This window comes from Paramormyrops kingsleyae, chromosome 9 (genome assembly GCF_048594095.1).
Source record: "Paramormyrops kingsleyae isolate MSU_618 chromosome 9, PKINGS_0.4, whole genome shotgun sequence".
Taxonomy (NCBI): Eukaryota; Metazoa; Chordata; class Actinopteri; order Osteoglossiformes; family Mormyridae; genus Paramormyrops; species Paramormyrops kingsleyae.
In genome coordinates, this window is record NC_132805.1 from 10,303,938 (window position 1) to 10,330,868 (window position 26,931).

The following is a 26,931-nucleotide window of genomic DNA, read 5'->3' on the forward strand; positions in this document are numbered from 1 at the left end:
GTGCCTGTACTGGAAACAAAGTAAAGCATGTGTTTAATCAAATGCTAAAAAAATGCTTATAAGGGGTTTTGCTATGTAAAATTTGTCCCGATATAGCACTGTGATTGGATGTATGCAAACTGAAGTCAGATATTTCCTCTTTCCCTATGAGCAATAAGTCATGAAACGACGCTATAAATGGAGAGGATGGACAAAGGTCAAAAAAGAGGATGAGAGATGAAATAGCTGTGAAGCCTGAGAGGGAGGGGGGGGGGTTGAGGTCTGTATGCCTCAGTCGGGTGTCCTGTGCTTTCGGTTATGGAGACTCCCTGACTGGTGGGTGTGACGCAGCTCTCCATTACCGGAAGCTTATGGGTTCCCGTAACATGCGGCATTTAGCACTGCGTTCGTGTCTCAACACACAGCTGCCTGGAGCTCCTTGCCTGGCCGCCCTCGGCACGCTCTCGCTGTCAGTGTAGGTCTTTCAGGCTTTTTTTATTTTTCCCCAAAGGTAGCTGTTGCCTTTTCTTGCCCTTATGTTGCCTGGACTGATTCTGCTTCTTTTTTTTTTGTTTTGTTTTCGTAAACGAGTGAGGAAATATTGCAGCTGCATGCATGAAAATACGCAGTAAGGCTGAAATCTGAAAGCGGGGCAGGTGGGGAAACTTGGTCGGCGCTGCATCCTGCAGACGTGACGGCGATTCTCGGGACTCGGGGGCTCAAGGCAGAAACAAACTCCAAGGGGCCCTTCAGCTCACCCTCCCCCGACGCGGTAAAATGTACAGTATTACCATTATTGTAGCATAAAGCCTACATTAATAATATCAATAAAGAGAATTGAGTAAATGCAAGTCCTTTATTTTAAGTTTTGTGAAAAACACAATACACGAATTAAGCAGATCAGTTGTTGCACTATACTGTGTAATTGGCCGCCCGGGGAGGGGCCCTCCCAGCTCGGGCCCCAGGCCATCGCTTGCCTTGCCTGTCCTGTTGCTGCACCTCTGATCCTCCTAAAGTCTGGCACTAGTATCTCCCAGGTCCCCTGAGTTTGAGTGTGAAGCGTATGGCCTCAGTAGACTTGGGTAGCCAGGTGGGACAATGGTCTGGGCACATCCACAGGGTCAGGGGCTTGGCGTCGACATTTATCATTTACTGCCAGCGAAGAAATATCCATGTGACTTCAGAGACCAAACATGAAAATGTTGAATGGATTTTCCCATCTTTCTGTGGTACTTAAAGTATACAGATCTCCATTACAGGACTTTTCATAGAAAAAAAAAAACATTGGAAGATGTAACAATACTGTCAGAATTTAAATATTTATGAATGTTTTCATAAAGGTACCAGCCTAAGTGCAAACAGGCTTTACTGTGTTCGTCTTTGCACAGCTGATCCCGAACTGATGTTCTGGAGACTTCTCCATGTCTTACTGAAGAGCCACGCCTCTGATTTCCGCAGAGCCAAGACGGGGCACGTGGTGTGGGATTGGAGACAGAGTTTCGGTTGAGCCCTGGGAATGGTAAGGGTCTGGGTGGTGGACCAGCAGTTAAATGTAACCATTTTCAGAACAGAAAAGAACCTTGTCAGATAGTAGCGCCCTGGCCTCAAAATGGGAGAATAAAGACAGTGGTAATGAAGATGGCGCTGATCTGATGCCCTCTATAAGTATTAGACTGGTACCAGCAACAAATGATGGATCAGATATTGGGGGGGCAGGGGAGTAAGAGGCCGATGCGACTTTCCATCAGAGACCAGTCTAGCCCGAAAAATCAAGAAAATGCCCGTAGCCTTAATGGGACATACCGTAAACAGAGGTGAAGGCGTCATGAGGGCTCGCTGTTCAGCAACACGCGTGTCGAAGCCGTCATGTTGCCTGTGTGGAAATGAGGATACTGTATTTTACGCTGAAGGAGGAAAAAAGCGAAAACCACAGAGTGCATTGTATGTAAGGCCAGTGTGGATTTTTCTCAAGTCTGAATGCAGTAGATAACTAGATATCAGGGTTTTATGCTTTGTAAGGTTTGGTTAACTACTTAAGTTTTATCTGGCTCCATTGTATATTTTATACTGGAAACTCGTGTACTCTTTGACTTGAAATGGATAGTTGGGGTATACCATGATTTTTTCATAAGTGATTTCTTTATTATATTTGGCAATGGTTTGCGCAATTTGTACTTTAAGAAATAATTCTGTTCATTTTCGTAAAAGTTGTTACTGAATAAAACAAAGAGGCAGACGTGTGAATCCTGTTGGCTGTGGATTTCTTCCTGTAGCGCACTGGGTATAGCAAGGCAAGCAGTGTATTTTCCAATAATCAATGCCACTACAACACTAAATGCAGGTCGTTTGCTGTCTTAATTGAAATGTGTTGACAAATATCTCATTTAATGATAAATAGTTGATAAAAGGGGAAAAAATATCGGAACGGTATCTGCAGATACCTAAAATTTTAATATTGGGATTGGACCTGAAAAGATGGTATTGTGTGGAGATTCACGGTGAGCCCAGGCAGCAGAGGGTAAGGGGGCACCCCAGATGGGATGCCAGTTTGGATGCCAGTATACGCGCCACACAGTCTCTGTGGGATCCGAACCCCCATCTCTGTGGGATCCGAACCCCCATCTCTGTGGGATCCGAACCCCCATCTCTGTGGGATCCGAACCCCCATCTCTGTGGCTGAGAGGCTGTGGTGTTGTGCTGTCTGAAACATCATCAGCTTGGCCGTAATACCCTGACTTCTGCATTACTCATTTCATTGACTCTGTTTTTCTTTCTCTGTGATAGACGGGAAGCAGGGGTGAGCGTCCTCTGTCGGGACAGTGTGTACGCGCAGCATGTTAGGACACGTACAGACATGCATAAGTCAACCGGCATAGTTATACTTGGGAGGCTTGACCTGCTGTAGCTGCTTACTGGGCTGGTATTTTACCCGCCAGCATCAACGGAGTTTAGAACAACCGGTGATTCCATCTGTTGAGCAGTATGTGGCTGTTTTAACCGGTTATCTCCGGTTATTAGTGGCATTATGTCATCCATCCGTACATTTTTATTTAGTAGATTCTTTTTTTTTAGAAAGTGACATACAAACGGGACAGCAGGGTCAGCCACTCCGTACAGCGATTGTGGGGTTAGGGTCTCGCTCAATGGCCCAGCGGTGAAACAACTCTGCCGAACGTGGGGTGTGAATCGGCGACCTTCCGGTCACTAGCCCAGGGACCTGAGCCTAACCCTGTATGCTTAGTGTCAACCTGACGGACTGACAGTTATTCACATTCTGGAAATCATTCCCCCCCAACTGTCCTTCCCTGTGTTGAGTTAAAGCTGTGTGTGTGTTCTAGTGTACGTTTGGAATTAAACTACCTATCCATCCATCCATCCATCCATCTATCTTCTAACTGCTTATCTTGGTTTGGGTCATATACATACATACATTTCTCTATGACTTCACAACCGAGGTACGTCCCAAACCGTTATTTTTTTTGTACCGTTACACCCCTAGTGATCTACAGTGTGCAGCAAAACCCTTTTTTGTCCAGATTCGATAAATAAGTCTGTAAATAGCTGAAGGTCAGCCTTTTTAAGTCTGAGTTATTTTGCCTTTTTTCATAAATTGCATTTTCCCCTCTCTCCAGTTTCTCTGGAAGCTAAAACGTGTCGTCTGTCCCCCATTTTCATCTCCTGCTTAGTGCCGGCCAGCTGTGTGCATCTCTGTTTGAGCGGCGGCTTCTGGGTCCTTGGGGGGTGTTGCTCAGGGATCAGCTCTGCTCCTCTTTACTGCTCCATTTGCTTTAATTATCTGTGTGCATATCTCAGTGCATTATAGGAATGTATTACATTACATGACATGAGTTGTGTAGCATGCGTATGTAGTCGTCTATTTCAGGGAGTGTGGCTGTGGTGTGGGAGCAAGGCACGTATTCCTTAATATACGCTAAAACATCACTGTAACCTGACTTACTGCTGTAGCCTAATGGTGGCATCACTAAACAATTGAAAATGATGCATCTCCTAACAGTCGTAAATGATTTTGAGGTCTTTTGAGTTGCAGATTGGTTTCTCTCCATGCATATCGTATCAAAACCAAGACAGAGCTCCAGTCTAACTTTACCAGTGGTAGCACTGGTGCTACCAACTTTTTCTATTGGTCGCAGCCTTTTTTTTTTGTGCAGCATGGTATTAACCAATGACCTTGCATGTTGCTGAATTGTTGTCCTAATTTGCATACCCTAGTTTGTGTATTGATGAAAGATTGACAGACTCAAGACATTTTGTTTTTTTATTATAATCAGCTATAGACTGCTTCATTTTTGGAGCATGTCTACACCACAGCTAAATGGATTGTTTTGCGTGTTTTATCATAAGTGCGCCTATACATACGTATGTGCTCCCAAATGAGCAGAAAAGACACACTGAGCCAAGGAAAGAAGAAAATCCTTTAATCACAATTCATTAACGCAGTATCCGTGCCTGAGCATTGATTACCATACATTCCCACAGATGGGACCATGTGAAATTTTAACCCGCACACTCCCAATTAATGGTCACAGTTTTAAGCCCTGACAGAAGGTTTTTGCATCTGATCTTGTTTTCAGTTGCAGCTTTCTGGTTCCAGCATAATACAGGCTGACTTTGTGAAGTATCCAGTATGTTTTATCAGTGATAAGATTTTACATGATCTGTAACTGAAATTTTCAGTTAGCATTATAGTGGAATCCCTAACTGCTGCTCTACTGCAGTGGTTATTGGACTGAGAACCTCCTCTAGGTGCCCTCACCTTTACCACAGTTACCACAATCACCACTGATGCTTGCAGCAGGAAGATGTCAATCCTGCCTGTATGCCCAGTATCAATATCTGTATGACATTTTCTTTATTTTCGTTATACTTTATTTTGGGTCAGACTACAATAAATCTGCTTCGCATACCTGGTATAGACTTCTCAAATTCAGCTTCCTTGTCAGCTTTTTCCTGCCAGGAAAGTTCAACACTAATTGCATAAATGGCATAACTGACAACAAGGAACTACACAGAATGCAGCTGAGATATCCTTGCTGATTTACTTTCTCCCATGGTGGTGTGAAAATAAATAGTTCTGCTACCAGGTTTGCCAGTGCAGCAGTATCTGACTGTCAAATGCTGGCTGTTCTAACCGCTGAGACAATTTTCCGGAGTGCTTCTCCGTGTCATTTACATTCCACTAGACGTTCTGGTTGCAGATGTACTAGTCGACCTGTACGCTGTCATTTGCAAGCATGAGCAAGCATCCAGAAGCCTCTATCTCTATCGTAGCCAGGGATTTCGACCTCTGCAACCTGAAGAAAGTTCTCCCCAAATACCACCAGCATGTCATCTCCAGACGCTCGGCCTGTGCTGCACTACAGTGGGAGGCACCTACAAGTCCTTTGCACGTCCACACTGTTGGACCACTCATCAGTGCTTCTGCTCTGAGCCTGGGAGCGTGAAATTGAAGCTCATCATGCTACCTGTTAGGGAAGTACAGTGACGGACCTCCAAGTTTTGAGGTCAGACTTCCGGATTTGACTGACTGGTTCATCTTCAAGGACTCCACCGGGAACCTGGGTGAGTAAAATCTCGGTGACTGACTGTCAGGTTCTGCACTGACCGGTGTGTGCGCCATCCCAGACTATCTGCTCCTGCCCCAACCAGAAGCCTTGGATTAACGCCACTGTTTCTCTGAAGCTGAGTAAGCACACTGCAGTGTTTATTTCCGAAAACAAGGACCAGTACAAAAATGCCAGAAATGAGCTACAGAGGACTATTAAAGCAGCTAAGAAGCAATATGGACACGTTAAGCTGCTGTTATTCGCGCTGATTGTGGAAAGGACTGCATGTGGAAATGGGTTACAGAAAGTCACCGGCTGCGCTTACAGTCCCCCCCTCCCTCCCAGACGAGGGAGCAGCTTCAATGGCCGGTTTGAGGGTCGCAGTGTGGCTGCGTCTCCAGCCCAAAGAGTCGCTCTACAGGGGCGGGAGGTTGGTGCAAGTAAAGCCAAAGACACCTGATTTGACGGAATCCTGTCCGGCATCCCGAAGGCATTCGCCGCGCTGCTGTGTTAAGTACAGCCTCATCGTCCATCTGTCACTGTGCTGCTGTGCTTTAAGGAGACCGTGGTCATGCCTGTGCAGATGAAAGCTGCCGCTTCCTGCTCAAGCCATTACTGCCCCCACTGCATGCCTAGAACAACCGGTCGCGAACATCAACCCCAACCTCCCTGCAACCCTTCCCAGGACCCACTGCAGTTTGCAATCCAGAAAAACAGATCAGTGGATGATGCCATGTTCCATTGTCCTACATGCTACTGTGGGACATTTTCAAAAAAATAAGAACACTTAAATCAGGATGCTTTTCATCGACTACAGCTTGGCTTTTAACACCATCAATAATGCAACCTGGTGTTGAGAGTTAAGAGACCTTGATCTGAGCTGACCGGGTGATCCACTTCCCAACACACAAGCTCAGACAGAGAGAAGTAACAATAGTAGATCGTTGGCGTTGATCATGTTGTCCAGCAAAGCCACTGCCTCTCGCGATCTTTCTCGCATTCTCCGCAAGGCTGCACAGTTTCAATGATGGGGACAGATCTTTCACAGCACCACGCAATCTGCCGCTCCATCATCGTAGATCCCTGGCACTCATCTCACTCCCTCTTCACCCCGCTGCCCTCTGGGAAGTGCTTCCATTGCGTCCAAACCGCACCACCCGGTTCAGAGACCGTTTCTCAAGCCCTCAGGTTCCCAAACAGTTGGTACCTGTCCGTCCCATAACCTTTGTGTTATACAGTGCTGTATTGTTAATGTGCTACCTGGACTTTCCCAGCACTATTGTATGACAGCCGTTTTGCACATCTCTCATAGCTAACACATCCTTGTATCACATTTCTTATTCATTATCATGTCTGCTTTTCTTAAATTGCACATTGTATTGCACTGCTGTTCGCCTTATTATCGACGGCCAACTAGGGCAGGAGAACTTCAGGTCAAAGCTGACATAGATTTGAGTCATCTGAGCGGGAGAACTGGTTTGTTTCAGTAGTGTTTTAAGTGACTGATCTTCTTGGCTGTATAAACCATCGCTTTGATATGTAGTTAGCACTAATTGTTTGAAACTGTACTGCCAGACCACTGCATCCGTCTACTGAAAGTCCCAGTTGTGGTAACATAGAAAAATTTCTGTGACTTCTGCTTTCTCTTCAGTGGGTCAGAGAGTCACCAACCAGGGCGAGGTCATCAGCATTGTCAAGAATGCCAAGGGTCCGGCCTGCTCTGTGTATCTGCCCAACAGCGCCAAGTCTGTCGAGTCCCTGAATAACATCACCAGCGAAAACTTGAATTTCACCTGCCCAAACCCACAGGACGTCTTCGTCGTGAAAACCACGACAGTGATTGGTAAGGGTGCTTCCTCCTCAGACGCAGAATAGACACTGTTCCGTCTTGTGATGTTCTGACTCCTTCTGGCAGTGGGATTGGGAGTCGAGTTGTTTCCTTGTCACTAACAATCTACTAGTAATTGTGCACTGTAGTAAATTAAAATGAACTGCCAGCTGTTTTTAGCATTGAAGAATGTTTAACTCTGCTTTCATAATTGATATAATAAAGATTATTTTATCTACTAGACTTATAAAATGTTCTGAATATGGCTCAATTTTTGAATGCTGAATTAACGATTCTTCACAACTTACTATAAGTCTGGGAGGGTGTCTAATGGTCTTCTTACATGCATATCTTGTTACATTTGGAGTCTTTCACTGTAACATACATGAGACAGTATGGACTGTATTTTCTCTGATATAGAGCTTTTTCTTTCATTTTGCACAGATTGCACAGCTGAGACGTACAGAATGGACGTTGGCAAGATGGATTCCTTGCCATTCCTAAAATTTAACAGAACCTTCACCTGGGAAGTGACAGCCCTCCCAGGTCGGGCAGTTCGCCTGGGCTTTCCCTTGGCTGGCCTCAGGCAGGTTCTGCCCTCTATAGGTTGCCCGGAGCAGAACGTGTACACCATCACTGCTCGTCAGGCCACAAGGGACACTGCGGTGGGGACCTTCTGCCCAAATGGCCCTGTGTCAGGCATCCTGGTCCTGTCCAAAGGCATGGTTACTGTGGAGGTTCCAAGCCAAGTGAAGATGGACCTTCCGTTGTTCAATATTTCTGTTGGGCCAGATATTAAGAGTAAGTTTGACAGTGTTGCACAGAACTTGCAAATGCATGATGTCGTGGAAACACATTTTCAAACTCCCTTTTAGAATGAGATGGACTTCGTTAGGCCAGGTATTCAATAGTCAGAGTAGGAATAGTAGATATTTATGACATAGGCAGTGCTCCTGTAGCTCAGTTTTATAGGATCCTGTAGTGGTCCACAAGGTGTTCTGGTAGCAGTGTGTGGCTCAGCAGGCTGAGCCTCTGTGCCTGTGATCAGAAGGTCGCCGGTTCGAGGCCCAGCCTTTGCGGAATAGTTACATGTCCGTGGGGCCCTCAGCAAGGTCCTTAATCCCTAGATCCAGGGGAGCTGTCTGACCTTGTGCTGTGACCCCAAGCTTGTTCTCGCCTGCATATGCGTCTGCGTGTCTTATGGAGAGCAAGACAGGTAGATGGGTGGGTGAAAAGAGTTTCTCCACCTGGACTAATAAAGTATTACGCCTGTCACGATAGCAAATTTTGCTGGACGATAAATTGTCCAAGAAATTATCGCGATAAACGATAATATTGTCGATCTGAGACCATTTTCATCTAGAATAATGATAATGGCATAATAATGCACATACGCCTTTCAAAATTCAAAAACGTTTATTTTTAGACTATTTAACACTGAAAATGGAAAACATTTTAAATATCCACAATAACAATGAACAAAACAACCAAAAACAATAAAAGCAATGGACTCTGTCTCTTAACAAAAAATGCACTTGAATAAATACCAAAAACAATAAATAAAATGGATGTAAACAAAATTGCACTTGAAAAAATATTAAACAATAGGCTCAACATGCATTCCATAACAGGCAAAACTGCCTGTTAGGACCTTTGTAAACAAACAAACAAAAAGCCTCAAACCATATGCAAAAAACTTTTGAAAAATAATTTCTCCAGCAAAAAAAGTGAATTGCAGTCTATGTACACCAGAGCATGTGAGCGGAGCGGAGCGGTGAGAATTTCCGCTCCTCGCTCACGAGGCTGTTGGTTCCGCCCGCTCCTCCGCTCTAATTCGCACTAAGCCGCTCCGCTCAACACCGCTCCTCGCTCCACTAAAATGTCCTCCCGCTCCAGTCAAATCGCTCCACGCTCGCTCCAATTTAAAAGAGGAACAAATAATCTGCATGCCTAACAAATGTCACCTTAAACCGAAGCCTTATGTCATAAAGAAATATGAGCAACGGCAACATTGCCAGTCAGAACAGAAAATATTTATTTTTAAGCAACCTATCGGCAACAACGGACAGGTTTGGAAATGGCATTCCACACAAAAATAGGCTTAAAAATAAAGGAATCAGTGGGTTCAATAGCCTAAAGAATATACAGACACGTTTTAAATTCCTCAATTTTTTTCTGTTGATGCAGCACATCTCTAAAAATAAAATTTTACGTTACATGAAATTTAAAAAAAATCTTATTAGACCTACTTTGAATGACAAAACATTTATTTGATTACCAATATTTACTTTATAGGCTTTTATACTTTAATTTACTTTATAGACTTGATATGCTACAACCATATAAAACTTGCACGCGTTTTGCTCTGGCTTCCGCTTGTTCGCGTAGCACACTCATGTTTCTGAGAAAAGTGATTCCAAAGTGAATCTTTACTCACTGAAACAGTTTCACCACATTGTTGTTCTTGCTGTACATTCTTGTCATCTATACGTTTGATAAGAATAGTACACTTGGATGATATATCAGTTTCCTTTGTGAAATACTTTGCGAATTCCATCTCGGCCAATTTGTGTAACAGTCTTGATAATTGTACAGATGAATTCTGGGTAGATTTGGGCACGCCTCAGAATTGTAGTGTGAGCGGTATCGGAGCGAAATTGGAGCGAGACAAAGCGACCGCTCCAGCCTTAATTAGAAAACCCGCTCCGCGCTCTGACCAAATTCCGCCCGCTCCGCTCCTCGCTCACGCTCCGCTCCGCTCACATGCTCTGCTCCCCACACAAAAGACAATGCAACTGACAAGAGGGTTCGCTTCTCCTACGCTAAGGAAACAAGAGTTGTCATTCAGTCGCGGATAACAAACAAGTATGCAAATGAAATTATCGCGGCCATTTTCTTTTATCGTGCGATTAATCGATTTATCGACTATCGCGACAGGCCTATAAAGTATCACTATTATTATATTTTGTTGGTATCTGTTATACAGCAGCTATCTTAAGCTTTGCATGCACCATGTATCTGGACTGATTTAAAAAAAGACTTGAATTCAGACATGTATTCTTTTGATTTCTACGTAATTGCTTGTACCTGAACGTAACACCTGTTTTATTTTATCCAGCACTGGCCCAGTTCGAGGTGGCCATTCCAAGAGGATTGACTGTCTCCGAGTTCTTCTCGCCGGAATATCCTGCCCGTTTCCCCGACGGCGACCTGATGTGGAGCTTCAACGTCCCACCCAAACACTACGCCACGGTCCAGTTTGTGTCCTCCGATTCGCCGGGATGCTCCGGACAGAGAGCGACTGTGGAATTCCAATACAAGAACTTTTCTCTGGTGAAGAATTTGGCGGACACCCAACCTGCCAAAGCGCATGGTAACTTCAGCATGTACCTGAGGAACTGCAAGGACCGCAACTTCCCCGGAAACTCTCTCGCCTTCAAGGTGTCCGTGATACCAGCAGAAACCAAAGGCACGTAAGCTGATGTCGCTAATATCGCAGAGAGCCGTGTCCCAGCAGGAGGAAGGCAGGCACATTGCCAGAAATGTTCCCCTCCAGGGTGAATCCCAAAACAATTGATGGTCACCACTGGCTCTTTTACAGTGTCAACTTGAATGAGCATAAAAACCATTATGAAACCGGATAAGTCCGTATATCTATTGTATAGTTCTAGCCCATTGGCTAGATGTTTATTTGCCAGCCTTGAACCATACCCCACTGATCATGACAGCCGGTCCCAGTGTTGAGGTTTGCCAGGGACGGGAGAGATTGCCAGTTCAAAATCCTTTGGTCGGTAGAGCAATTTCACCATTGGGCCCTTAACCGCAGTTGGTCCAGGGACTGGCTCACCCTGCTGTCTCGATTTGTAGTCATTTTGAATAAAAGCCTCTGCTAAACAGTAAGATTAAGAAATTGTACTGGTGCAAATGAAATAACGTTAAAATCTTGGTAATTTATGTTAGTTACATGTAGATAGTAGAGATGAAATAAGAAAATTGTATATCACGATTATAATCATAGGGGTGATGCTGTATATCACGATTATAATCATCGGGGTGATTGCGCTGGTGCAGTGGTCAGCACTGTTCTGTCACCTCTGGGACCTGGGTTCGAGTCTCCACCATGGCTCCATATGTTCCATTTGCATGTTCTCCCCGGAACTCCTCTGCGTTCTCCGGTTTCTCCCCACAGTCCAAAAACATGCTGAGGTCAATTGATATTACCAGATTGCCCATATGTGTGAATGGTGTGTGAGTGTGCCCTGTGATGGGTTGGCGCCCCATCCTGGGTTGTTCCCTGGCTTGCACCTGTAGCCTCTGGGGGCCTGTACTACGAAGCGGGGTAACTTGTCAGATTTAAGGTAGTCTGGGCAAAATGTAAGTGAACGAATATGAAGTCCATTTAAACTGTGGTACCTTAAATCCGACAAGCTACCCTGATAAGCCAGTAACCCCGCTTCGTAGTACAGGCCACGGGATAGGCTCCGGACCCCCCATGATTCCGAATAGGACAGATGGTTACAGAAAATGAATGGGTTATAGTGACCAAAATGATAAATTATCAGTATTATCACGGTATTACTAAAATGTGCTGAAAATGTTAAGTACTGATACACAACCCAAAATTATTTTTATAAGTTTTGTATTGAAAACCAGAAAAAATCAGTGGCATTAATCTATAGAGAAGAAGGAAAAACTGGTCTAAACTGTTCTATTTTTAGAATATGCAAAGACAAACATATATGGAATTCATTGATCATTAATTGCAAATGGGCATTCAGTTAGCTCTGTGGCTGAAGCAAAAAAAGTGCAGCTTCCATGACGTCACTGCCAATGTGTGGTGCTTTTACAAGATGCTGAGCTTCAGTTACCAACTATTACCAAGTTCGGCAGATAAACCATGACCATGAAGTGTCGCTTCCTTTCGTAGGGATTTTTCTGCAGATGTTCTGCAGACAAGGGGAACCATCCTTAATCCGGTGTCTTCAATCAATCTTATAAAACCTAAAATATGGCCACACTTCAGACTTAGTCCTCTTAAAAGGTTGAAGACCCACTGGAGCACTGTCACTGCCTTCCGCTGTATTTCTGCTGACACAAATCCATGTTGCCTGCACTCATGCAGCTGGGAGAATATAACGAAGTTTGATCAATGAGGGACAGGATTTAACATGACTTTTTAAAAGTGCAGTAATCAACCACGGTTTTAATAATAAATAAATATAATACTTAAAATTTTAAACGGTAATACAGGATATAATCAGGAAATTTGCAGTGAAACCAGTAACCATTTCATTCCTCTTAGATACTGACTGATTTAAGTGATTAATTCTGCTTTATATGGGTTTGTTAAGGTGCACATATGACCCACATCATCTTCATGGAACATTTCTATCATTTCAAAGGATGTGACTCAGATGCCGCACCTACTATTTCACAACAGCCCATTGAATCTTATCACACACAGTTCAAAATGAAAACCCAATATGTAGTGACCAATGGTGAAAAAGATGTTAGAGCTTTAGAAAGCCAGGCCCTCAAGGTGGTTCAGGAAGACGCTGGATTCCGATGACTCAGTGATTTTCGTAGCTCAGGATGTGTTTTCTGAGCTCTGGGGAATATCCGGGTTTGAGTCACATCTCCGCTGCCTGACACATCCGTCCCATGACCAGGATCCAGGCTCAGCCCACTGAACACACAGCTACTTCTGTTTTTTCTTGTTGAATCTCTGTGAATCTCAGTCCCGCTCACGCACTCTGTCTCTCTTCCAGGGTTGTGCTCGGTCAGTCTGGCGAAGGAAGCCGGCCTCTCCATCCACATTAAAAAGACAAACCCCAAGTCAGGCTGTGTGATTAAAAAGGACTCTGTCGTTGTGGCCGAGGTGACTCTGAGTGCAGGGAAGGTGACCAATCTCAACTTTCAGGACTGCACATATGAAGATCTGTCTCTGATGATAAACCAGACTATAGGTAATGCGCCTAACCAGAATGCATAGGCCACTTGAGTTAACTGACCAATTATCAGCGTGTATCAAACCCAAATCTTTGGGTCTGTGTGTCCCTTCGGGGGCTACAGCTTTGGTTCATTCATTCACTGTACAGCTCACGGTGCAGTATTTACTATTTACGCCCTACCGTGCAGTGCTATTTATTACCATACAACTCGCCATGCAAAACTACTTCTGAACTGTCACTTTGTTCAGCACTCTGTGCTATATTTTCCCTGACATTTTTTGCACTGTTAGTAATGGTAAATAGACAAAAAACTCTTTATTAATCAGTCTTTTTCCACTGTCTAAACATGTGCATTGTGGTTCTGTTAACCTTCACTTTCCTTCTGGATTAATCAATTGCCTTTCTGCTGCCTGTCTGGCTGTGCATCTGTGTCTCTGTCTGCCTCTCTCTCTGTATCTGCCTCCATGTCTGTCTGCCTCTCTCTCTGTATCTGCCTCCATGTCTGTCTGCCTCTCTCTCTGTATCTGCCTCCATGTCTGCCTGTCTGCCTCTCTCTCTGTATCTGCCTCCATGTCTGCCTGTCTGCCTCTCTCTCTGTATCTGCCTCCATGTCTGCCTGTCTGCCTCTCTCTCTGTATCTGCCTCCATGTCTGCCTGTCTGCCTCTCTCTCTGTATCTGCCTCCATGTCTGCCTGTCTGCCTCTCTCTCTGTATCTGCCTTCATGTCTGCCTGTCTGCCTCTCTCTCTGTATCTGCCTCCATGTCTGTCTGCCTGTGTTTCTCTTTCTTTCTGTGCCTCTCTCTCTAAACATTACATTTTCTGTCAGTGTGCCGGCAGCTTTGGGAGTGCCCCAGCAGCATCCCCCTCACCGTGCCCCCCCTGCAGCCGTGCCTCCCCCAACTCATCAGCAGCGTTACCTGGCACCTGCAAGCACCAGCAGGGGGCGGCCTGGAGTTGCTGCCGGCCACTGGGAGCCTGCAGCAGATGTTCCCCGGCTTCAACTGCAACGGCAGCTTCACCCTTCTCGTCACCGAGCGTGACGGCTTCTCCGTGGGACACTTCTGCCCCCTGGGGCCGATCCGCAGGATTCAGACCTTCAATAACATCTCCATCACAGCGATGCCCACCACTGATAACCTGCTCATCCCGTCACAGCAGTCATTTTTCTCCGTGTCTTTCCAAAGAAAAATTAAAGGTAGAACAGAATGCCGAGCCGACATTTATGTAATCACGTCATCTGCCTGCCTGCCCTTTCCGCTGTTAAAATCATGTATTTATTACATTAATCTGTGACTGCAATCAAAAAAAAAAGCTTTTGCTCTCGTCAGTGATTTGCCTCACGTCACTCTGTCCATCTGTGATGTTCCCATTGTCAGTAATAGACTAAATACTGCTGTAGCCATTTTTGCATGACATTCCCTTATTCCTTTGCTTAGTAACATATTAGTTGGTGTTGCCATCTTCACAGTAAAGTTTATTCAGCACAGCTTACAGCACACAGTACTCACTAGAACCTTTTAATAGAAAAAGTATATTTACTTGTCCAACCGTATTTACAGCTACCTTCGTGAACCTATGTTTTTCTTTTCTTTTTTTTTCCTCCTGTTGCCCCCCCAGAGAATTACATTTTCTTCGTATCCCCCCAAGAGGGCGTTCCCACCCTGCTGGCCACGCCTGGATGGCCAGATGGCATGAGGACCTACACCACAGCATCATGGATCTTCTCCCTGGCCAAGGGCTTCCTGGCCAGCGTGAATTTCGTCACCGTCAGCCAGCCCAAGTGTGAAGACGGGCACACGGGCATCACGGTGAAAATGCAGGGCTCCCACGAGGAGGTGTACAGCCAGAGGGAGGACGAGGATTCCGTCTCGGAGGTCCTCGTGCCTAACAGTTTCTACCTCAACGTATCCAACTGTCTGGTGGAACGGGAAAACTTCCGCATGTTCAGCAAGATCGTCATGAAGCAGAACGGTGCGTGTCAGAACTCCTCCTGCCCCCACCGTTCCCCCTCCACTGAAGGGTGTGCTCCAGGCTCCATAGCAATGGAACCTGAAGAAAATTGTGAAGAACACTCTTTGTGATACATTGCAGGTTGTATCATTAGTCGTGATAATTGCCAACCAAAAGAGGTCAGTATATCGACTGAGGGTTGCCCTAATGGTTGCCTTCACCAGTAGATCCAGAAGGGTGTAAAGGTGCGGTGGGAGGATGGCGCACAATGATTTCTTTTACATACGGTACCAGTCAAATGTTGGGATGCAACAAGCCGCCTACAAAGCAGAGCGATAGTGTCGCATCTCATGACCTGGCCATCTGACCTAAACACAGTAGAAGTGGTTTGGGAGGAGTCTGAGCAGAGGGAGAAGGAAAGGTGGCTGCTCAGGACAGCTGGAAGAACATCCCAGGTGGCCACCTCATGGAACTGGCGTAGCGGAGACAGTAGGGTCAGCCAGTCGGGGTTAAGGGCCTCACTCAAGGGCTCAGTGCTGGGATCAGTCTGCCAATCCAGGGACTTAAACCAGCAACTTTCTGAGTCCCAACCCATGGAGCTGCCCCCCCCCAAAATAAATTTATTTAATTCTTTTTTTTTCGTCAATTCATAATTCCATATATGTTTTGAAGTTTGATATCTGTATAATTATTCTAAAATGTAGAGAATAGTGCCAATAAGCCTTTCTATGGGAGGTTATGACTGGTACTGTATTTTATTTGACATTTTTTTTCCCTTGGAATTGAGCTGATGACCTTCAGGACAAAAACCCACATTCTGTAAAGCTGAAACGGGCTGAGCAAGGATTTGAATCGCATGAGGTCCTGGTTAAACCTGCCGGTGCTTAATGGCAGAGGATAATCCTACCCACTTCAGACAGGAGTTGTTCCCTTTGCTAATATAAACAGAATCACTGTGTTAAACTTGCATACCAAAAAAACCCAGGTAGGTTGTGAGATCTATCGAGTGGAGCGGAACGGTCCATGTGGGCGCTCCTCGTGCTGTGATTGGCTGCTGATCAGTCGCTCTCTCCTCCCCATCCTGCAGCCTCCAGTCTGCCTGTCATCCTCGGGCTGGCGGGAGTAATGCTGGTACTGGCTGTTGTGGTGCTGCTGGCCATCTGCTGCATGATCCGGTGAGTGAAATACCGTAGCCAGGGAAACTAATCTCTCTGGAGCCTTGTGCTTTTCTCTCGCAGGTTTCCAGTTAGAAAGTTGGCACCCTTTCCAGTTTAGGTAGGGTGTTTGTGTGACAGAGATGAGCTCCGCTCTGTGTGAGACTGGAATCATTAACGCTCTCAAACACTGGTTTAGAAATCGTATGTGTGTTTCTCTATCTCTGTTTCCACAGGAAGCGGCAGAAGCAAGACTCGTGTCATCCGGTGTCTGTCTACAACCCCAACGGGAATTTCATGGCTCCAGGACACCCTCAGAACCCCAAAACCCGAGCAGACAGCGAGTCGCACATCTACGCCTACATTGATGACACCCAGGTATACACACATCTCCTCCAGGAATCGGACATGGATGGCATGCAGGTGGATGTTTCCCAGAGCTTCACCAAACCCACGGATTCGGAATGCCACACTAGGGAGGTACCCCTGTACGCCGTGGACGTTTACCGGCTGCAGCCTGACGGCACGCCACCGCTTCCCAGCCGCAACGTGTCAACACTCGCAGACAAGGAAACCCCCCTAGAGTCACTCTCTGGTCCCAGCCATGATCCAGAACTGGAATCGGAGTCGGAAGATACCACCTAAGAGTTGAGGGGTTGTTGCTGGGCAGTATGTGAGGGAACTGAGGGAGTGGAAAGTACAGCAACAAGAGCTGATATGACTGGCCGGGGGGGGGGGGGGGGTTCTCTTTGGGCTGAGACACTGGACCTTACAGCTGATTTCCGTTGCCCAATCTGTGTCCCACTCCTCACAGAGCCGTTTCAAACCACAAGGACTGGAGTGAATTTCTCAGCACCGATGGAAGAAAATCCAAAGCCAACAAAGGTTTTTGCTTCGGCATATATGGAGATGGATACCGAATCCAAAAAACACTGGTTTGGAATAACACTGAGCAGAAATATTTCTTTACTGGATGGATGTTGCTGCTTTTCTGTGAATTTGCTAATGTGCTACATTAATTTAGGTGGAGCCTCTCCTGCCTTACCTACCAAAGCTGTCCATATGGATGTCAGTAATACTGACGTCAAAGTTTCTAAAGTCTGTTAAAGGTATTTATCTCCCTTGTGTTCTTGGAGGGAGAGTCCAGGCTGTAAATAGGGGCTTTTATAATAGTGTGCCTTTCACATTTTAAGTGCCGGAGCCAACTCTTTTGTACACTTGTATTTTCCATAAAATGTTTTTAGATTCTATAATTAGAGGCATGGCCTTTGTAAAAATCCACTGTGTCTATTTTCGATTAAAAGGTTTTAGTGTGTGCTGTGTGTTGTAAACTGTGTATCTGTTTTGTGTGCTGTAGTGCAGCGGCTGAATGGTTAACAGATTCTGGGTATCCAAAGGCACATATGGGGGTGATCTGAAAGTACTGAATGTATTCCACAAATAACATTGTTTCTGACTTGTTTGTGTCAAAGTAGCCAAATGTACTCGCATACCTCCTTTTTGTATAAAAAGACAATGTTGAGTCTGTGACCTTAATTACAGCTCACCCAGGAGGAGCTTGATGCAGCCACTACCTAACATCCCATTTGTCACAATGAAAAAAAAACACCATCTCTCCCATTGGTAGGTAGTTAAAGCTCTGCCAACCCATTCCTTACATCCCATTGGTCACAATAAATAAACACCAGGAATGTTCCTTACATTCCATTGGTCAGTAGTTAAACCAGCAAGACACCTTTACAGATGCTCCTCTACTTACAAACTTTCAACTTACGAACTTTCAGACATACGAACGAAGAGGACTGCAAGTCCAAAGTGTGTTCATTGGGCTCCCATTTCCTGTCCGCAACAAATTTTTTTCTGCGTGCCAATTCCGTCTAGTACGACTTCTGGCTGCTATTCCCGCCGCGCAGCAACGTAGCGTGCGTACTCCCAGCATCCTAGTTCTTTGTACTTGCCTATATCCTTGAAATGGTGTTGAATAATGACTTGTGAACGTAAGTAGAGGAGCGTCTCTTTCTCTTACCTACAGTGTTTCCCCAGCATCACATGGGCAAATCAAGATTTTTTTTTTAAACATTTTATTGAAATATTTTAAAGAGTACTTTTCTTTGGTTATATCAGTTGAAACTTCTTGATTAAAACAATGCAAAAGCCAGCTATCTGAAATAATCATTGAAAAATAACTGTTAAAAGTAACATATAAATAAATCATTGCATAAAAGCCAGCAATGTAGGACTGATTAAAAAGATTTATATGAACTAACCTCTCACTTACTAAAATTTGAGTTAGTAGATATTACCACAAAAGTTACAAACTCTACGTCGAGCGTAAATTAAAAAAGTGTCAAATGTTTTACTCTAACTTGATTTTCTGGAGTGTGGGCAACAGTAAAAGTTTCAGTTTAATCAGGATAAACCAGCCATTTACCTATGCAATTATTCATGCAAATTTAGCTATCAAGTAAATTAATTAAAATCATTATTGATCATATTTTGCACTGTACGCTCGTATGATTATATAACAATCCAAGAAAAAAATTATTTAATAACCAGATCAATCATAGTCAAGATTTAATCAGCAGCAGTCAAGGCTAATTAAGAGTTTGCAGGAATGTGAATCAGTACACATGATGGCTTGGGGGTGGATTGAGCACCAGTGATTCAGATGCATGGTCGGCACTTATGTTCCCTAATCTCTCAGCCTTTCCTACTTTCTATAAAACCATTCAGTGATGCTAAAAGCTTTATGGTGTTCTGGCTGGTTATGCTCCCGGCTTGGAGACAGCAAGCAGCAAACCTTGAGGGGCCTTGATCCCGGGCTGTTTTCATGGAGCGCCATGACGCTGAAGTCTGGTATTGCCAAAGAATCGTAACATGCTTGCTATCTGGTTGAGCAAGAGATCTGCCTGATTTCTAGAAGAGAATCTTATTTTACATCCTCATATGATTAAGTGAATAGTAAAAACTAGAGTGATGAAATGTATGTTTTTACGCGATCTCAATCCTCCAATCAAACAAGATATTCAGGTCACATGCACCAATAGGGTGAGAGGAGCACGCCGGCGGCTCAAACGATGTTGAACTCGCAGACGAAGGCCTTCTCCACCTTGCAGCTCTCGTCGAACCACTTGCCGTTGGCCGTGGTGGAGAGCACGGCGCAGTTGTGCGTGTGGCCGCCATCCGGCTGCCGGGTGATCTCCGTCTCCCAGTTCTTGTAGCGCACGCTGGAGCCCGACATATCCACCCAGTGGCCCTCAGAGACCATGTCATTGATGCCCAGCCACACCTGCACCTCAGGTCCCATGCGGCGCCGCACATACTCATACAGCTGGTCATTCTCATCGCCCGTCACGGGGGTGCTGAGGGTGCCCCCCATGGCCATGCAGTCCTCGTTGGCCACATGGTAGCTCTTCTTCACGCTCACTGCTAGGAAACACTTGCCATCAATCTTGGTTCCCTTCAGGCAAACTGGACAGGGGAGGAAGTGACATCACGTGAGCTCAATTCCTGGTTTCTACGACAATCAGAAAAACCAGCAGGTTTACAAAATGGCCTCCTACACATTTTTTTATGGTATTTATCTACGACACTGCCCTCTGCTATATCTTAGACGACTTGAAAGGATAGGAAAGGTCACAGGTCTTCCTGATTTATTTCTCTGCCCCATCTGTTGTCCTCCTGCACACCATAAAAACCCCCCCCCCACCCCCGCCACCCTCCACGGGACCTACCGTCTGATGGGAAACATTCCCCGTACTTCAGAGCTGATCCGTCTGTATCCCACGAGGCACGGCAGAGAACACCAAAGCACAGAACACAGTGTAACGGAACATGGGGTAGTCCCTGGCATCAACGCCAACCCCTAACAGCATCCATGTAATGGAAATGGTCATAATATATGGCACGGTATATTATACCATGACCATTTTTCACTGTTTTCTTCCGATCTCCATGTAAAAAGCTGTGAAGATCCCTCAAGCAGTTTGGCCTAACACTCCCACCCATGCCCCCACCTTCACCCATGCCCCCCCCCCCCCACCCTCATCCATGCTCCCACCCTCACCCACATGCCCCCACCCTCACCCCTCTGCAGGGCCTGTTGTTCCTTCAGCAGCCGCACGTCCTGCATGATGTCCTCCACCTGCTTCTTCAGCTCCTCAATAGCAGCCGTGTTCCCACCTTCTGGGCGATGGAGGTGCATGAGAAGGTAAGGGGTGAGGATCTTTAAAACCAGCAAACATCCTCTAATCTGGTGTCCATCTGCCTGAAGAGCCTCATTTCATCATTCCGCAGCACCCTGGGGATACCATGTCAGGGCTTCCCCAAGAACCAACCCAAAGAGTATCAAAGACTAGTTTGTCAGTGAATCGCTGGATCTCAAGTTTGCAGCTGCTAGTGGAATTTTGTAGTCTTTTTTGAAACTATGTTTTGACATTTTAGCAAATGCTTTGGTGAGGTTCTAAAATTCAGACCGCGTATGTGTTTGTATCTCTTCACGCTTCACGTGCCACTAAAAACATGCAGCACAAAACATCCTTTGGAGGACGAGCACATGTTTGCGCGCCTGCTCTAAATACTTTTCTTGGTTTTTATTTTTGGGTACTTTAAATTATTTTACTTAAAAATCTTTTCAGAATGAATTTCATTTGGGGAAAGACTACAGACAGCGATAACCACGTAAAGCTGTTGCATAACATGTCATACAACATGTCATGAAGAATCGCGTATCAAAAATGCTCTGTAGTTTTGCGGGATCTTACCTTTCTTTCCGCTCTTTTTCTTGGAAGGGGTCTCCTGGAAAGAGTGATGGGCAAGAAACAGAAGACAGAGCAAAACGCACACTCGTCTGAAATGCATGGCGGCGCCTGCGAGGATCCCCGAGTGTGAAACGCTGCAATGCAAGATGCGCTCAAAGGCGGAGTGTCAAGAGTGAGGAAAAAAGAGTCCCGTATGTGCGCCCTAAAATGCAGGACCTTAGAATAGGAGAGCGGAGAACTAAGAACAAGGTCATGTTCGGCCAAACTTTTTATATTATACTGATTCCGAGTTGTTTACCCAAATGGATTTGGAAATTGTAGCCTCATAACTATCACAAGAATTTATGTTTTGACGTTCTTGGTGTACCCTATTACCATGATAGATTTCATGATGATGTAAACTCGCCCTTGATTTTCCGCATTTATAAACAGCATGCTCAAAGGCTTTCGTTAATTATTATTAATTGTTCCAATTAATCATTCTTTATTATGCTTACCGTTAACCGGTTGCAGATTGGTTCTGATCTTCGTTCTTTGATTTTCATATGTTAGACGGGTATTTAATTGGTCCGCATGCATAGCCCATTACTAAATTCCTTGGTGCTGAAAGCGCATTGCATAAACAGCAGAGGTGGAAATTTCAGGTCCAGAAAGTAAAAATTCAGACCAAGATTTTGTTTCAACCAACCGGTTGAGCATAAAGAGTGACAGAGTACTCAACTGGTTGATTCAAACAAAACCTTGGTCTGGATTTTTACTTTCTGGCCCTGAAATTTCCTCCTCTTATAAACAGCATTTCTCGCTGTCCACTGAACCACTACATTTTCATATCGATGTCGGCTCGTCTAGGGAGTAGAGAATATTATAATATTTAATTTTAAATACCACAGTTTTCGAAGCCTGGATAAACAAAAACACTTGGTGATCTGCTTATGGATATTTATATTGTGAATTATCTATGATGGCAACAAAAAAAAAATTATGTAAAAGAGCTTATAGTGGTAATCGTTTAATTGCACGTACATTAAATTCGCCTTCAATTTTTAGCCTGCAGGGTTGCGCAATGAAAGTGGTCCCAGCCTCACATCTGCTTAGCTTCAACATGTCTGTTTGGGAAGGGGCACGTTGCATAACGGGTCCCGTGTGTCTGCTCGGTACATGCGCGTAAAGGCAGCCGATAGAGATGTATTTGTAGGCAATGCCAGAGGCCAAACAATGAAATGTTACGGTACCACCAAGTGTCCTAAAAAGTCCCTATTCTTGCGTGATACACAGCCACATCTGAAAGTACTCTACTCACCCTGCTTGGTTCCAGTCTTTAATCCCAAACCCCCAAACATGACCAATGCCTCTGTATATAAATGCTTCTAGAATGACCACATTTCACATTTATTAAATGCCTCTTATGTAATGCTGTTTTTTTTTGTGAGAGTATACAAGGACAGTCTCACATTTCAGCTGACTGCTAGATACTGGAACATAAAAACTGATTGAGCATCGGTCTTCATTGTGAGTGTTTTCCATGGTGTAACTGAGTTCCTTGTCATCTTCTGTAAGGGCATTTTTCATACTGGAGCATCAGCATTAAATCCCCCATAACAAAGGACATTATATATAACACTGGGTGGTGGGATCTATTTCCTCCCATAGTGAAGAAATGTGGTTAGATGAACTGGCTTCTTCACAAGCATTTGCATATTCATGTGTATATATGGATGTGTGTCCTGCATTAGACCTGGCTGGATCCAGCCCCTCTGTAACTCTGCAATAGATAAGTAATTGTAGAAGGTGGATATACCAAACCACCAAGCTAATCAGCTTAATTGTACTTGCAGGGATACGTAGAGCAGCTGTACAGGTTCAGAGGAGACATAGCATGTGGTATCTGCTTTTGTTTTTCCTTCCTAAGAAGCATCCGTCATTTTAATTGCGATTCTACTCCATTGTATGTGTGCTGCTTCTTTAATAAAAGAGTATATTTAATACAATTTATAAATCCATCCACTGATTTCCCTGAGACAAACCGTCAAAGTGAACGACCATCTACAGAGAGGCCGTTCCTAGCATCCTGTAAGTGGTCTGTACCTTTACACCGAGATCGACGTCCTTCTTTACTGTCAAACCTTGGCCGGAGTACAGATCCTCCTGCCATCCACATTTCTCGATGTGTAGATGTTGACCAGATATAGAAAGATGATGCCAAACAAGCTACCGAATGAAGAATGAATCAGAAGCACAATCTTTACAAAAACTTTTTATTAGAAATGTTCATGTGGTGTGGGGGGGGGGGGGGGGAGGCGGGGGGTGGCTGATTATCCCAGGAAGCCCACTTTCTGCCTCTGCTTGCCCTGGGCCTCCTCATCTCGCAGAAGCTTCATCAGTGGGGCATGGAGGGCTTTCCCTACCCGCTTGCCCATCTGTGGAGACACACCCAGTGAGCGCCAGGCAGGCTGCAGCCCTGCCCCCCCCCCTGCCCCCACTCAGCTCACCTCTGTCATTTCGAAGATGCTCTCAGGTTCCAGGCTCCCCCCCCCCACCTTCCTAACGCAGGTGATGGTGCCCTTGTGCGTGACGGAGACCAGCAAGCCGGCCACAGAGCAGGCCTTCTCCTGGAGCGTGGCGTCCACCACGTGCCTGTGGCCGATCTGGGGCGGCAAACAAGTTATTTGCACCTGGACCCCCAGCAGCAGTACCAGTACTGACCAGAGCAAAGAGAAATCGAGTCCAATCAAAAGTAACTAAAAAACTGAGCTCCAGTTAATCTTCCCCTCCATGCTATGACTAAGAAACTTCCGGACCCTCCAGACTCAATTTCTACTCATTTACTGAGGTTAAAGGGATATGCCAAATATAAAGCCCACATAAGGGGGGGGGGGGGCGCCTCAACCTTGCACAGCGTCACGATGCACGGCACGTTCTCCACGTTCAGCCTCACGCAGTCGTACGGGTCGTCCGACAGCTCCAGCTCCGCTCCACCCTCTTCGCCCTCCGTGATGGTCACTTTGGGGATTCTGTTTGGGGAGACAGAACCCACGGCCTGGTAACTGCTGCCCCAGCACCACGGCACTGACAATCCCGATCCAATACCGCCCGTGACCTCGGATCCACACTCACCGCGTGTTGAAGAGCGCTGCCTTGATCGCTATGGAGATGGCGTCAAACAGGTTGCCGTCACACTGAAGCAGCTGAGGCAAGAGAGAAAATGTACAATATTTCGGAACATGAGTGCCCCCCCCCCCCCACTTTTGTAATCTCAACTCAGGTCTGACTACGACTGCTAATGCAGCTACAAAAAGCTAACAGAATAAAAAGAGACCTAAGACTTCAGTTTAAAACTGAAAACTGTGGCCTTTCATTGTGGGTAAGGCTTTCAGTTGGCTGTTGGGCCTGCCACTCACCAGCACGTCCACGTAGAGCACCCAGCAGTGCTCCCGGGGGGCGATGCAGAGCGCTCGCAGCTCCAGACTGTTCACGTTGTTGAACACCTTGTAGAGGGTGCAGCTCAGCTCAGAGCCCAGCTCCTCCCCTCCTCGGCCCTCGAACTCTGGGGTCGCATTCGCCGAGCTGCCCACGGTGATCAGGGAAAAAGGCATTCTCTCACTTTCCAGCACATTTTTTCTGCCTCAAGTCATAAACCACACTTAACAATACAAATGTAAACTATCATGCGTTCAATTCTTTAATAATATTTCAAATACTATTTTTAGCTTCTGCTAATTCCACTTGTGGAACATGTACAGATTTGCTATGTACATCTGTGCTGTATGTGCTTGCTGCTGAATGCACAAGAATGTCCCCCCGGGGATGAACTAAGTTAATATTAATCTTATTTAATAACTGACAGTTTCAAGTCACATTTCAAACAGAGCTACTGACAAGTATGTTTGAATTCTCATTTTCTGATTCCTCCTCAGCATATATGAAGTCAGTTACTTTGCAATCGACTTACTACAGTCTCACTACCTGTAGTTGTTTAGGACCTATCAACAATGTTTTGTTTTCTGCACAATCTGATGCATGTCCACTGGCAGTGCTGTCAGTATATTTGGATTGTGGGGATCCCAGCTTTAAATTCACTGTTCTTTGCAAACCCCCCGCAGCATCACTTAAGAGAGTGTTTCCCAACCCATTGGATGGGAACAAAAGTATGAACTGTCTGGCAGAGAGCTGACGGAGAGCGAAAACATGGACTGGCTGGGGGGGGGGGGGTGTTCCCCGAGGACTGGGTTTGGAAACACTGACTTATAACACCATCACTCAATCACTCATAGACTCTGCTTGCTGCAGTGTTCTCAGTCGTGAAAGCACTCTCCAATCACGTTCCAATATTCTGTGAAAAATCAGGTATTTCTTGCAGGAATAATAACATACAAACTAACTATGTGCAGATTGTAAATCTGGAGACCCAGCCCACTACATGGCTGGTGCCTCCCCTTAACCCACGTTAATCCACATTTATCTGCACGTGCCAACCATGATGGGGAATTAAACACAAGCCTTAATATGCGTTTTTGACTGCCATCTAGTGTCTGCTTAAGGAAATGAAAAAATAAAGAAACTGGTGGGAGAATCCGTATTCCATAAAATACACATATATTGCCTACCAGTCGACAAAAAACTCCAGATACCCTTCATCTGGTGCCGCTGGCTTAGGTTTTCCAATCTCTGCTTTAATTCCGACGAGAACATCTGTATACCCCTGAGGGAAAACGAGAATATCTATTAAATAAACCTTCACTTTCACGACAATGTTTTTATTTCACGTATGATACGTAACTGCACTCTACTTATTTAAACATAATTGTGCTTATGAAACTTTCTAAGGTGGACATCCAACCTAGAAGACTCACTGCGAAACAGACTAAATACAGGACGGGTAGCTTTACCAGTTTAACTCTGGCAGACCCATCTGTGTTTGACACCACGTCAGTTTCAATCTCCATGTGCCGGTAATCCTCACATCCCCGTCCATCGACCCGCAAGTCATCCTGATGCAGAATAACAAGGACAACCGCAGTTACACACAGTAATCACACTGTAATAAGCATTTCAACCACATGAAAAGCAAGGGTGAATTGTACATCAAACCCGAGGGTTAATTGTACACCAAAAAACAGGAGTAGTAGACTAAAAAATACAGACTCAGACTTCAACCTCAAAAGTAAGGCAACTTGTACATCATATACAAAATACCCCTTCCAAAATCTCCTTACTAGACACATGCCTCTTACTAAACTCAAGTATACCTCATGATTAACAGTTTATATGGGTATAACAATTAGACTTAGTGAAGTAAATTAAGTATAGTGTACTATAAAGGAAAAAGAAGTTAACTTACCCGCACCCCGTGCATAATGTAAACCTTCTCGGCTTCGCATACTTGTACAGCAGCCATTTCAGGAAAGGATGCCGAGATTCTGGGACTGCACACGGCGTGACGTCATCACGCTGCGACGAGACGCCACAGTCGAAGACGATCCGATTCGTTAAACACCTGTGACGGTTTGCTTTTTGTGCCCTCTGTAGTCGTCTCTATGCGTCAGTCTATAAATATATGCAGTCCAACTTGTTTACATAAACAATTCAAATATAGTAAACATGAATATACAAAAGGTTTGATGAATTGTATCCCAATGGCGGGTCTAGAGTATTTTTCACGTTGGGCACGAGGGGCCAACAGTAAATTGAGGGGGCCATAATTATGCCTATGATTCGTGTATATGAATTTATGCAGTTATGGGAAC

At 45.2% G+C, this 26,931-nt stretch overlaps 3 protein-coding genes across 4 annotated transcripts; 1 reads left to right on the top strand and 2 right to left on the bottom strand.

The window, feature by feature from the left end:
• The first annotated feature begins 600 nt into the window (after nt 1-600).
• On the top strand, nt 601-17,949 carry LOC111857851 (CUB domain-containing protein 1). The gene is made up of 10 exons (XM_023839055.2): nt 601-751; nt 1,438-1,498; nt 7,195-7,386; nt 7,816-8,172; nt 10,490-10,840; nt 13,140-13,337; nt 14,150-14,518; nt 14,941-15,294; nt 16,361-16,448; nt 16,664-17,949. The coding sequence occupies exons 4-10, from the start codon at nt 7,839-7,841 to the stop codon at nt 17,070-17,072; spliced, it is 2,103 nt and encodes a 700-aa protein (XP_023694823.1). The 5' UTR covers nt 601-751; nt 1,438-1,498; nt 7,195-7,386; nt 7,816-7,838; the 3' UTR covers nt 17,073-17,949.
• A 1,039-nt stretch (nt 17,950-18,988) lies between these two features.
• LOC111857837 (tetranectin) lies at nt 18,989-21,493 on the bottom strand. 2 transcript variants are annotated; one of them, XM_023839033.2, is made up of 3 exons: nt 21,191-21,493; nt 20,514-20,609; nt 18,989-19,898 (listed from the first exon to the last, which is right to left on the bottom strand). In XM_023839033.2, the coding sequence occupies exons 1-3, from the start codon at nt 21,285-21,287 to the stop codon at nt 19,498-19,500; spliced, it is 594 nt and encodes a 197-aa protein (XP_023694801.1). In that variant the 5' UTR covers nt 21,288-21,493; the 3' UTR covers nt 18,989-19,497. The 2 variants fall into 2 exon arrangements, with proteins under 2 accessions (XP_023694801.1, XP_023694800.1); XM_023839032.2 differs by having other exon boundaries at nt 20,514-20,612; nt 21,191-21,486.
• A 1,980-nt stretch (nt 21,494-23,473) lies between these two features.
• exosc7 (exosome component 7) lies at nt 23,474-26,684 on the bottom strand. The gene is made up of 8 exons (XM_023839050.2): nt 26,526-26,684; nt 26,074-26,175; nt 25,792-25,886; nt 24,586-24,751; nt 24,302-24,372; nt 24,075-24,198; nt 23,677-23,832; nt 23,474-23,604 (listed from the first exon to the last, which is right to left on the bottom strand). Exons 1-8 carry the CDS (start codon nt 26,580-26,582, stop codon nt 23,500-23,502), a joined length of 876 nt encoding a protein of 291 aa, XP_023694818.2. The 5' UTR covers nt 26,583-26,684; the 3' UTR covers nt 23,474-23,499.
• Nucleotides 26,685-26,931: the final 247 nt, after the last annotated feature.